Genomic DNA, 13,793 nt, shown 5'->3' with positions numbered 1-13,793 from the left:
AACCAGGAGGGGGCGCTGTAGGGGTTAAGTGTGCCCTAAGGGAGTGTTCTTACTGTGGGGGGCATGGCTGTGCGTGTGACATCACTGATCGTCGTTCACTATGACAGGGAACAGACGATCAGTGACAGCCACACTAGGAAGCACGGAGAAGGTTTGTTTACACTTGCCTCTCCCTGTTCTTCCTCTCTGTGACCCGATCGCGGGACACCGGTGGCGTGCTCGCGACCCACGGCTGGGATCTTAAAGGGGACGTACATGTACGCCCTTGTGCCCAGTTGTGCCATTTTGTCGACGTATATCATCGTGCGGCGGTCCCCAAGCGGTTAAAGTACATGAGCTTCTTTTTGGCAGATAACAAGCATTTTTGGCCCCATAGACTTCAAAAGAAACGCCTGACTTAAGCGTTTAATGAGCGTTTTGTTGCTCATTTTCTGGTCAAACATCAGACCCCTAATTTCTTCTCCCTCTCCTCCAACTAGTGCTTTCTATTGGCTCAACAAAAACGCCTGAAGCTGTAAAACACTTTTAATACGCCTTTAAAATGCTTTAAAAACAATTGTAAAGCAGTAAAAATGCTTTAAAAAAAACCCCCCAATAACAGGGGGGATATGATCAACATGTACAAATATATAAGAGGTCCATACAGTGAACTTGGTGTTTAGTTATTCACTTTACGGTCAACACTGAGGACAAGGGGGCACTCTTTACGTCTAGAGGAAAAGAGATTTCACCTCCAAATACGGAAAGGTTTTTTCACAGTAAGAGCTGTGAAAATGTGGAACAGACTCCCTCCAGAGGTGGTTCTGGCCAACTCAGTAGATTGCTTTAAGAAAGGCCTGGATTCTTTCCTAAATGTACAGAATATAACTAAGTACTAAGATTTGTAGGTAAAGTTGATCCAGGGTAAATCCGATTGCCTCTCGGGGGATCAGGAAGGAATTTTTTCCCCTGCTGTAGCAAATTGGATCATGCTCTGCTGGGGTTTTTTGCCTTCCTCTGGATCAACTGTGGGTATGGAGTTGGGTGTATAGGATTTTACTGTGTTTTTTATTTTGCTTTTTTATTTTTTGTGGTTGAACTGGATGGACTTGTGTCTTTTTTCAACCTGACTAACTATGTAACAAATTGCTACGTTCAGGTGTGATTGGAGCTTTAGGGCAGCAGAGTGATAGGCTCCTGCTGGTGTCAATCAAACTACAGGGAGGTGGAGGGAGCAGGGGGGCATACCTTGCCTAGGTGCCATGCGTGTGTCCTATGCACACAATCGTCACAGTTCCCAAACGGGAATGCACATGCTTGGGTGTCTCCTTAGCACTCGGCCAGCTAACAAGAGACCGCTAAAGAGAGGAGGGAGTCGTGTCTTTGACACCCCCCAGCACAGGAGATGAGGGGCATTTTTAAAGACATGTTACTGATCTTAGTTGAGACGTAGACAGGCACTGATTGAAGCAGACCGCAATTGGTATTTCAGTAATGGGAGCAGACAGCAGTGTGTCGGTCACTGATGGGGAGAGGACAGGACTGAGTCAGTCTTCAGTGATGGAAGCAGACAGTAGTGTGTCGGTCAGTAATGGGGAGAAAGACAGTCATTGTCCTCTCTGTCCCCAGCTCCCCTGGCATGTACATTTCTTTGGTCCCCAGACCTCCCTGCTGTTTTTAGTACAGACCACGTTTCCCAGTACAGGAGACATGGCAGAACTGGGAAGTGTAGCAAGCCTTTCTGACAATTGCAGTCCATTGACTGGAAGACCTGAGCATATTCTCTCAAAACGTTCTACTATGCACAGAATGCAATTGTCGCCCCAAACTCCAGTGCTGGCCAGAGAGAGACCGGGCGGCTACTGACACTCCTATCCTTACACAGCTTGGCAGAAAAACAGTGGTGTAAGAATGGGGCTTCCAATAGTGGGGTACAGGCAGGGCCACCATTAGAAATCATGAGGCACACTACAGCCTACTTGACGGGGTAAATTTTTTTTTTTTAAAGTGTATTTTGTGCGTGTACTCGAGAGAGAGAGGAGCCGGACTGCAGGAGTTGGGAGTAGGCAGGCCTCCCCCAGAGGCAATCTGCCACCTTTCTCCATGCCCCGGGTGGCAATGACGGGTGTGTGAGGGTGTCCTCCCACACAGCCCGCCCTACCTGCTCCGCTTTGAAGCCCAACGAGGCAGAGGGACTCCCTATAAGGGAGTGAGAGGATTTGCCCGCTCAACCAGCCCCGTTAGTCCTTCGCCTCTCTTTTTTAGAGACCACGTGGTCAAAGTGCGTGATGTTAACCCAATTTTGAGTGCGTGTAAGTGTGGTGTTTTTTTTGTGGGAGGGGAGTGGGCGTACTAAGCGCAGGCTTACCTCGCATAGCACACCCACCGGGAGCCGGGCTGAGAACACCAAACTCAATTCACATGTTGCCAAGACCGGGATCTGAACCCCTAGCTGCAGAGGTGAATGGCTTGTCAGCGCAGTGCCAATCGCTTTGAGCCACCGCAGCTCCCATAATTTTTATTCTAAAAACCTCTCGCCCCAATAAAGGGCTTGGACATGTAGCAGTACATTTCTTGGATAAAGTAACATTTTCTTTAAGTAAATTGGTGTCCTGTATAATATTAAATTGGCTATAATGATTTGCAGGTCCCGTGTGAAACTGCACTAGGGCCATGGCACTTTTGCTTTTTTCTACACTAGGCCGTATGGACTTTTGGCCGATACAAGCGCTGTTTTTGTTACCAGGCTGCTAGGCCTAGCCCAGGGGTCTCCAAGCTTTTCAAACAAAGGGCCAGTTTATTGTTCTTCAGACTTGGAGGGCCGGATTGTGGCCAGCAGGGTCAGAAAATGTCATAAGCCCAGCATGAGTGAGAATAAATATGGCCTTGGTGTTGGTGGTCAATAGAAGTAGGAATACTGTCCCTATTAGTAGGAGGAATAGCATCCCATCATTGGTGTCAGTGGGAAGAATAGTGCCTCATATCAGTTGGAGGAATAGTGCACCAAGGGCAGAATAAAGGCTACCAAAGGGCCCTTAAGCCGCAGTTTGGAGACCCCTGGCCTAGCCAATGCACTTGCACTGACCCTTTTTATATTTTTTGCATATTTACTTGCTGTTTACGTGTCACCTTGCACTTATTATGGGTGTTGGACTACCCTGAAGTCTAGGGGGCAGATGTGCTCCCATTATGTTCCTTGACGTCTTTCCTTGGGCAGCCTGTCTTTTGGGAGATACTCTCACCTAGTACTCAGTGGTCAGCGTTGGCTGATTTATTTATTTCAGGTACTTGTATAGCGCCGCTAATTTTACGCAGTGCTTTACATATACATTATACATTCACATCAGTCCCTACCCTCAAGGACCTTACAACCTAAGGTCCCTAACTCATATTCATACATACACTAGGGCCAATTATCCTACCAGCATGTCTTTGTATTATGGGAGTAAACTGGAGAACATGCAAACTCAAGGCAGATGGCGTGGTCAAGATTCAAACCAGCGACCCCTTTTGCTGCTAGGTGAAAGTGCTAACCACTACACCACTATGCTGCCCATCACGAGGGGAGGGTCCATCTGACCTTTTGGCTAGCTGGACCTTCATGTGCCCTCCCTTGTCAGGAGTCTTGATTCCCATGGTGTCAGGAAGGGGTCCTTCCTGTTTGAGAGGGAATCCGATACACCCCTTAAATGAATATCTCTGTTTGTTTTTTACTTATTGCTGTTCTGTTTATATGCACTGCATCACAGTCTCGAAGGGGGGAAAAAAGAATTGGGGGGGGGGGGGGGGGGCTGAGGGTTTGGGCGTAATTGGAACACAAAAGCCAGAGGTCAGTGTGCTGGGGTGTGTTCTAGAGATGGGGTTCAATCTGGCTGGCAGCCCTTCCTGAGTCTTTCACTCCACATTTGTGAAAAGTCGTTTCACAAATTACTACTTTTACGTATCTGTAATTTCTCTGTAAACTGAGTATTTTTAATGTCTGTCATTCTAAACCACTTAAAGCGGTCCTCCACCCTAAAGTGGAGTCCCGCTGATCGGAACCCTCCCCCCCTCCGGTGTCACATTTGACACCTTTCAGGGGGGAGGGGGGTGCAGACACCTGTCTAAAGACAGGTATTTGCACCCACTTCCGGCCACACGCTACGGGCGAAAGACGGGCATTCCGTCACATCCCGTCTGTCGCCCGTTGTGTGCTGGGAACACTCGGCTCCCAACACACAGCGTGTGAGCCAATCGGCGGGCGCAGCGCGACTCGCGCATGCGCCGTAGGGAACCGGGCAGTGAAGCCGCAGCGCTTCACTTCCTGGTTCCCTGAGCGTGGATGGAGGGGGGAGCAGCAGAGAGACGAGCGATCGCTCGTGCTCTGCTGCGATCAGCGCTGGACTCCAGGACAGGTAAGTGTCCTAATATTAAAAGTCAGCAGCTGCAGTATTTGTAGCTGCTGGCTTTTAATATTTTTTCCCCGTGACACATCCGCTTTAAGGACCCCCTACCGATGATATACATCGGCAGAATGGCACGGCTGGGCACAATCGCGTACCTGTACGTGTCTCTTTAAGGCCCAGCCGTGGGGTCGCGAGCGCTACCCAGTCCGAAGCTCCGTAACCGTGCCCGCGGGAACCCGTGGACCCGTTCGCCGCCCGTGTCCCGCGAACGGCCACCGGAGCTGAAGAATGGGGAGGTGTAAACACACCTTCCCCGTTTTTCATTGTGGCAGTGTCAGTGATCGTCTGTTCCCTGATATACGGAAAGATATACGGAAATTTTGCGCAAACAAATCGATGAACGCTTACTGTGATTTTTTTTTTTTTTTTTTTTACAAAAATAGGTAGATTATGTATCGGCCTAATCTGGGGAAAAAAATAGTTTTTTTAGGGCTGTGCAAATTAACTTTTAATCGATTAATCTTTAATTTTTTTGATCGATCAAAATCTTTTTGATCGATTAAAATTCTTTTGATTGGTACTCACCTCTCCGCCGGCTTCTGGGCCTTCAGGGAGTTCCGTCGGAGATCCAGTAACGTCACGGACACCGGCGGGGCTTGCCGTGTCCATCTGAAGGGCTCCTTTGCTGTGCCTTCATATCTGCATGCTGGCGGGACCATACTATCTGCCACACACAAGGGCTGTTACACTTCCCTCTATCAACCTGGGATTCTACAACCATCCACTGGGAGTTGTGATAGTTCCCTTCATGGGACATCTACATACCGACAGACTGATGTTAACTTCTCCTCATCTGGATTCAGCAGTGGCATCGTTGTACACATTTTTATACCAGTATCATACTTAGCTACATGTTTTTATGACTGCTTTTGCTACTGTTTGGTATTACTCGCACCATTTTTACAGTTTATGTAGCTACAGCGATTTTATCTCCAGTGCAATATTTATTTTGTTACCTACTTGAAGACTATAAAAGTTTTAATGCTATTCCCATCGAGCGCTGCCTTTGTGTGTTTTTTGTATCCTGGTATCCATTTTTCCAGTGGTTGGTAGTTGCACTGGGAATCAGCCTGCAAGGAGATCAGCTAAAAGTAGTTAGATCTGTATGTGCGTTATAATTAATCGAAATTAGTCGATTAATCGATAAAAAAAAAAAAAAAGATTAATCGAACAGAAATTTTTTGAACAGTAACGGCCCTAGTTTTTTTATATGTTTTTGGGGGATATTTATTATAGCAAAAAGTAAAAAATATTGAATTTTTTTCAAAATTGTCGCTCTATTTTTTTTTATAGCGCAAAAAAAAAAACAGAGGTGATCAAATACCACCAAAAGAAAGCTCTATTTGTGGGGAAAAAAGGACGCCAGTTTTGTTTGGGAGCCACGTCGCACGACCGCGCAATTGTCAGTTAAAGCGACGCAGTGCCGAATCGCAAAAAGGGGCAAGGTCCTTAACCTGCATAATAGTCCGGGTCTTAAGTGGTTAAAGTGGAAGCTCAGTTAAAATTTTAACAGACTAAAGCCTAAACCTACTCCCATTCCCATTTTAAGCCTATTCTATTTAACCCTGTAAAGAAAGGATGTGTATACTTGCCTATACGGAAGCCGCTCTAGTGCAGCCGGTGGTGGCTTCTGTGTAGATCACCGGCAACAGCTGAAAATACCTGGAAGATGATGTCACACATAGACCTGGGCTGCTGCTATTCTACATTAAAGCCACTGCTGACAGCTGATCCTGGGGCCGGACTGGATCGGCTTCAGAATAGGCAAGTGTAGCGATCTTTTCTTTACAGGAATATATAGAATAGGTGAGGGAAGCATAGGTTTAGCCTTGGCTAGCCAGACCGAGATGACACAACTCCCAGGTATATGCACTGGAATTAATTTGAAACAGAACTATGCTCCGACTGTATACTCTGCTGCAAATGCTTCCACCAAACTGCTCGAAACTTGCTGTACACATTACAAAGCAAAGCTTGTGTGGGAAATGCCGAAAAGTGCTGCACAATGACCAGGGCTGTGGAGTCGGTAGATAAATGTTCCGACTCCTCAGTTTTATGTACTTCCGACTCCCCGACTCCGACTCCTCTATTAATATGCAAATGTATTTTATACATTCCTGGAGGGAAAGAAACGCAACCTACCACAGGACTACTGGCTGGGAAGCCAACAGTCTACTGTATTGCACAGTTTAAGCAAAAGACAAACACAATGAAAACAATCAAGTGACTGGATAGTTGCAGCAGGCATAAACATCAGGAACAGGATCTTTACCAGTTCAAAAATACAAACCACATTATTTGGTTGTTTTAGAACAAAAACAAAGCTTATCTATAATGAACCAAAAACAAAATCTGTAAAACCTAGAAATGGTTTATATTAATCTTGAAATGTAGTTCTAGGCTTAGCAAATGCAAATCAATTCAATGTAGAGTTCTAAGGAAGAGAATTGCCTCTGCCAGATCCTCTTTCATAGAGTCTCTAAGTCAGACTTTATTATTTTTAGGGCTGAAAATAATCTTTCGACACTGACTTGGGTGGGTGGCATTGCAGTAACTATTCTGGCCACATCACCAACGATCTCTGGATAAACAAGGATGACTTCTTCAACAGTAAGTTTTGATGAGCGATCATACTTTTCAACTTCTTTTAGTGCTTTATAAAACTCCTGTTGGAATTTTTTTATTTGGACACTTACTGGTTCTCTAACATGCGTTCCCTGTAAAAGCAGAACACAACACTATGGAAAGTATAAGTATTGCAGCTCCTAATTGTGCGTTGCGTGCCATATAGTGAAGCACATGAAAAGCATGCTTCTTCCCGGTCACTTAACGTGTTCGTTTTGCGGTTACGTGAGGCACTGCATACATTGGTCTTTATTCTTACATAGAGAAGTCATTAATTATAACTTTTTGTGAATTGGGACATTTAAACTTGCTTTTTTTTTTTTTTTTATTCCAATCTAAATTTAGTAGGAGTCGGAGTCGGTGCATTGTTTGCCGACTCCGACTCCAGGTACCCAAAATTTCCTCCGACTCCTCGACTCCGACTCCGACTCCACAGCCCTGACAATGACTCCCACTATGGCTGGACCCTCATTGCCTTTTGTAACAAGGCCATAGTAAAGGAATCGCCTTTTCATTGTACTCCACAGTTATTATTATTACATTTAACCTTCACTAAGTATCTACGTAATTCTGTTCAGTTAATGACATCAATTGCTATAGGTGAGAATCTGTTGAGCAGTAACACCAGCGGATTTAAAGGGGTTGTAAAGGTAATTTTTTCCCCTAAATAGCTTCCTTTACCTTAGTGCAGTCCTCCTTCACTTACCTCATCCTTCCATTTTGCTTTTAAATGTCCTTATTTCTTCTGAGAAATCCTCACTTCCTGTTCTTCTGTCTGTAACTCCACACCGTAATGCAAGGCTTTCTCCCTGGTGTGGAGTGTCGTGCTCGGCCCCTCCCTTGGACTACAGGAGAGTCAGGACGCTCTCTACGTTGCAGATAGAGAAAGGAGCTGTGTGTTAGTGGGCGTTCTAACTCTCCTGTAGTCCAAGGGAGGGGGCGAGCACGACACTCCACACCAGGGAGAAAGCCTTGCATTACTGTGTGGAGTTACAGACAGAAGAACAGGAAGTGAGGATTTCTCAGAAGAAATAAGGACATTTAAAAGCAAAGTGGAAGCATGAGGTAAGTGAAGGAGGACTGCACTAAGGTAAAGGAAGCTATTCAGGGGAAAAATGTTTTACCTTAAGGCTGCATTCACACCTAAGCGACAGCCGCGTACGCGTGTAGCGGCAGATTTGCCGCGATTACAAATGTTTCTTTTTTTTTTTTTTTTTTTTTCTAAAGTATTCCCATTGCTGTCTATGGGAAAACGCGCCTGTCGCGTGAAAAAAAGGGTCCGGGACTTTTTTTCAGGCGACAGGCGTTGCGCGTCTATGAGATGTGAACCATCTCCATAGACGGCAATGGGAATTCTCCCCTCAAGCGACAGAAGCGTCCCGCGTCGGGCGTTTTGTCGCTTAGGTGTGAATGGGGCCTTACAACCCCTTTAAGACCAATGCACTTTGTACACTTTGACCCCTGCATAGAGAAGTGAGGCATACAACCAATCGGATTGCTGCTTTAAGGATTTGCTTTGTAATGAAATTGATGGCGAGTTATTTTGTATTTCTGTGTATACTGAATGTCTGTCGGATCCTGTATTTTAGGTCGGCTTAGTTATTTTCTGGCAAAATGTTTTTGTTTAGTAAAGATGTCTTCTTGAGGCTGGAAAGTGATGGCATGAAGCTGACATCCAGTTTTGTCCTTTACTAACCCAGTTTCAGAGTCCGGATGCCCCTCCTGTGTCTGGCAGACTGGTAGCCGAGATTAACCAGTCGTAAATCTGTCATTACAGATGTTGGCACTGCTGGCTTTACAGACAGATCATGAGAAAATGTGTTGACTTTCTCAGACAGCAGGCAATCTCTTTTAGTGTATGGGTAACAGGATGAAAAGAAGTTCTGTTTTATGGTTGTTCTAGCATCATGCACTCATGGAGATGACCTTTACATTTTCATGGCTCTATATATTTCTGTAGCAGAGACCACTGTTACCTGTGAATGGAGAAATTTGCTATGGATTTCTGATCTTTCCTCCTGGTCAACATCCACATTGTTTTCTGTGCCCAGAACAGTATAATAGGATTTTATTTGCTTCACAATCACGTCTTCCCTTTCATTTGATGAAGTGGCATTTACCCCCCAAACATACCTTGAGCTTGCAGCCATGGCAACACACGCTGGATGCTACTCCGCTGTCATGGAGATCCCTTTCTGTCCAGAGAATGCAATTCAAGGGCTATTAATTACTAGAAGAGCCCTCGTTAAGAAACCGTGGCATACCCTCATTTACAAAAAAAAATACAGGCCATATTAACCCTCGGGCTTTTGGCAGCAAGGGCAATTTATGTTCTCTGTTTGCACTGCAAATCAGACTTGGAGGCCCGGATTCACATACGAGTTACGCCGGCGTATCTCCAGATACGCCGTCGTAACTCTGAGTCCGAGCCGTCGTATCTATGCGCCTGATTCTTAGAATCAGTTACGCATAGATTTGTATAAGATCCGACCGGCGTAAGTCTCTTACGCCGTCGTATCTTAACTGCATATTTACGCTGAGCGCTAAGGGCGTGTACGCTGATTTACGCCTAGAAATATGTAAATCAGCTAGATACGCGAATTCACGAATGTACGCCCGGCCGACGCAGTACAGATACACCGTTTACGTTAGGCTTTTCCTGGCGTAAAGTTACCCCTGCTATATGAGGCGTACCAATGTTAAGTATGGACGTCGTTCCCGCGTCGAATTTTGAAAATTTGACGTTGTTTGCCTAAGTCGTTCGCAAATAGGGCTGGGCGTCATTTACGTTCACGTCAAAAGCATTGGCTTCTTGCGGGTTAATTTGGAGCATGCACACTGGGATACTTTCACGGACGGCGCATGCGCCGTTCGTAAAAAGCGACATTTACATGGGGTCACATTAAATTTACATAACACACGCCCACATCTACCACATTTGAATTAGGCAGGGTTACGCCGGCCTATTTAGGCTACGCCGCCGCAACTTTGGTTTCAGAATACGGCACTTGCCTTTCAAACTTGCGGCGGCGTAACGTAAATAGGATACGTTACGCCCGCACAAAGATACGCGATTCTACTTGAATCCGGGCCAGAGTGTATACTGTGAGGTTGTGTAGTTTCTATAATATGATCAAGTGTCCTATTATAATGTATTGATTTTATTTAGATTCACAAAGGTTACGAGTTTTCCTTGTGTTTATCGCACTGTGTGTGCTAATCTGACCGACTCCTCCAATTGTAATCCCTGCCTCTGAAATTAGCGTGTGCAACCAAACTTCTGAAATTTATACAACCGAAGTTCTCCATTGAAAAATAAATTGCTGGATAGCCGCACCCCAAATATTCACCTTTATTAGAAAAATTTAACATCAAGATGTCAAATATCAGTACAGACTAACTGCACCAAACACGGTGCTTAGTGATAGCTGCAAAAGCGAAGTTCTCCATCACTGGAAAATGTGTCCCACAAATGGGCATAGTACGAATGACAGCAATATGGTCATTTACAACATGGCACTAAACAAGGGGTACAGGTGCCATTAGGAAGAGCTCTTGTTGACCATTTTTTTTCTTCTAGCTCCGTTGTCTCAAAACTGCAGCATGGGGTCCGAATGTAGCCATTTGCTTGCATTTATCTGGCCCTTGGTGGGCTATTCCACCAACTGATGCCAATGATGGGGCACTGATGCCAGGGCATTATCTACTCCCACTGGCCACGCTAAAGCCTGAAGGACAATAAACTGGCCCTTTGGTTAGAAAGTTTGGAGACTCCTATTCTAGCAATAGTTATCATTTACCATGTACATGTGGGTGTTTTTTAGGAAAAAATAACAGTGACATAACAGTGGAATAAATAGAAAAGATAAGGGAGGTAGGGATTATAGTGGTGCCAGAAAAACAAGCAAAACAGAAAAATATTTGTTTCTTTTAAAAGGACATACATTTTTATTATTGGACAGATAATTATAATAGTATTGATCAGTGCAACAATCAGGATATAAAGTTGAATTGTACAGCAGTAAGTCCCAACATGTTTCGCCAAAGCATTGACTTCTTCAGGGGGCAAAGTACCATAATGTTTGTAATTCTACAAGGTATGTACGAAAGAGCTTTGGCCCTACTTCTCCTTTAAAACCTCTGTCAGCTTATACTTTACAATCTGTTATGTGTGTTCATGGGGAAAGTCTTGGTGATTCTCACTGCTACTGTAGGTAAAGGCACACACGTGACCAAGCATGATTAGCTTGGCAGTGAGGAAACTACCCATTTGTTTTTTTGTTAATGGTAAGAATGAGTTGCTTTAAAATTCAAAAATAATGTAGATTGTCTATGCTCAAATGTGTGCTGTTACTTAACATGGAAGCGGAGGTTTCTGTATGCATGATCTCTGGGTCCAGCCAATCCCAGCACACATGCCTTACTACAGTTAGCAATATAATAATCAATGCAAAGCTGTTTACACTGCTTTGGTACCATTAAAGACTTTCTACTTTCCACTGATACTAATACTACTTCACTAAAACTGTATAAGGACGACTTTAATATTATGGTATAATGTAAGTGGAAACCAGTTTCACTTGTTTTACTGTGTATTTTGTTTGAATTCCATGCTGCACACCTTGTTACTTCTCCAGCTCTCTGTTAAAGAATGTTCATTTCATTTGTCCTTCAATGTTTTTATGTACTGTGCAATTGCTTTGCTGTTCCTATTGTAGAAGTACTAAACACATTTTATCCTCTTGTGTTTCAGTTTCCAGAATGTGGATTCTATGGGATGTATGACAAGATCCTCTTATTCCGCCATGATCCAAACTCGGAAAACATTCTGCAGTTGGTTAAATCTGAGGCAGATATTCAAGAGGGAGATCTCATTGAGGTGGTGCTTTCAGGTAATGTTCCTTTTTTTTTAATATAACATTTCTACCACCCAGGTCAATGTGTTTTATTCTGTACCCAACCTCCAACAACCCATGGTCTTAAACTGGTTAATTTAACTAGGCTCGGTAGCATGACTATAATGGGTAAATGTTGAAAGGGGGCAGCAAGTTTCTCTTTAACTGCTTCAATACAGGGCACTTTTACCACCTTCCCACCCAGACCAATTTTGAGCTTTCAGCGATGTCACTTTTTGAATGACAATTGCACGGTCATGCAACGCTGTACCAATATGATTTTTTTTTTACATTTTTGTCCCCACGAGTGGAGCTTTCTTTTAGCGGTATTTAATCACCACAGTTTTTTTTTTTTTGCTAAATAAACAAAAAACGACCGAACATTTTGAGATTTTTTTTTTTTTTTCATCGTTTGTCAGTAAATTTTGTAAATACATTTTCTCCTCACTGATGTACACTGATTAGGGGGCACTGACTGGTGTTCCTGAAGGGCACTGACTGGCGTCACTGATGAGTGCTGCACTGATAATCAGTGCCCTGTTTACTTGAACAGTCTCCCCTGCGAGTAGATGCCTCTAATCTTTTTTTGCCTCACACTGTCAGTATGAGACGAGGAGAGCCGATGAGCAGCACTTCCTTGGGTTACATGTGATCGGCTGTGATTGGACACAACTGATCACATGGTTAAAGAGCTGTGTCATTGGCTCTTTACCGAGATCAGAGTCGGGCATGCGTGATTGGTTACATGTAGTTGCCCCAGAATGAGGGAATCCTGTATGCCATCATGTTACTATATGGCGGGCAAGAGGTAGTTAAGGAGAGAGTCCTTAGCACTGTGAAAACTGGTCTTTTATTTACTTGGGTCTAATGGATAAATGGAACAGCTTAGATGTGAGAAAATGAGAGTTTAGGCAGTAGTGTGGCAAAGGCAGGAATCGGCCCTGCTTGGCCTATTCAACTTAATGAAAGTAAAACTTTTGGGGCTCCTAGACTTTTTTAAATTTCATACGACTCCTTAATCATATGTAGATGTAGTAAAAACAGGCACACTTGCCAGTTTTTCAGTATATAGAACTCATGAAAAGCCAATAAAGTCTGATAAATGTAGATTTCCCTGCAATTTACCCATTACTGACAAGACCAGGGGGGGCTCAACCCGTGGCGCCCTCTGATGTGTCCCGTGACCTCAAACTAGGAAATCGCATGCCTGAGATCTGTAACTGGTTGATCATGATCTGGGTTTGCTGGCCCGCCATCCCAGGGCATCAGAGGTCACTGAGCTGGTGCAGGCAGCAGAGGGACCACGAGCCGCAGAAGACGATGCTTTTATTCAGACATTACTTTCTCACAATATAGTTTGCTAGAACGACCAATACCTGTGCTGTCTTTCCGATGTAGAGAGTCTGGCCCACTCCACATATTCTGTAACTGGCCTAGGGATAACACAACCCCATCATATAATCTTCCCAGCCTTGACTGTTCTGATTGTCCGTGTGTCAGAAGTCTCACAAGAATTCACAGGCTCTGAGGAAAGAATGAAACGAAGACTCAAAAATTACAGCTTCTGATACCTCCTTATTTACAGAGAATGCTGACATTACTATGTATCCCATAGTAGCCCTTACAGCGGCGGTGTATTCATAGTGTGTTGAAATGTGATTTTTACAGATAGATTTTTTTGACAAAAGTGTCTGTTTTACAGCTTGCCAGACCATAGATGTGGCTGCGTAAGATTACCAATCAACAAGATTTTTTTTGCACTTAAAGAAAATGTACTTGGCCTAAAAATGGGTGAATAATGTGGTCACCATGTCTTAGGACTGGTACACTTCAGTGTGTTCAAATTTAG

At 44.2% G+C, this 13,793-nt stretch overlaps 1 protein-coding gene across 2 annotated transcripts in view; it reads left to right on the top strand.

Annotated features, from left to right (window-relative positions):
* The window catches only part of PRKD1 (protein kinase D1), a 184,601-nt gene that overhangs the window by 74,541 nt on the left and 96,267 nt on the right, over positions 1-13,793 (top strand). For both annotated transcript variants that reach the window (XM_040333901.1, XM_040333902.1), the window contains exon 2: positions 11,803-11,941. In XM_040333901.1, coding sequence (XP_040189835.1) covers positions 11,803-11,941 — 139 coding nt within the window. The remainder of the gene's footprint in view (positions 1-11,802; positions 11,942-13,793) is intronic.

This window comes from Rana temporaria, chromosome 13 (genome assembly GCF_905171775.1).
Source record: "Rana temporaria chromosome 13, aRanTem1.1, whole genome shotgun sequence".
Lineage (NCBI taxonomy): Eukaryota > Metazoa > Chordata > Amphibia > Anura > Ranidae > Rana > Rana temporaria.
This window is presented reverse-complemented; position numbering and strand designations above follow the sequence as displayed.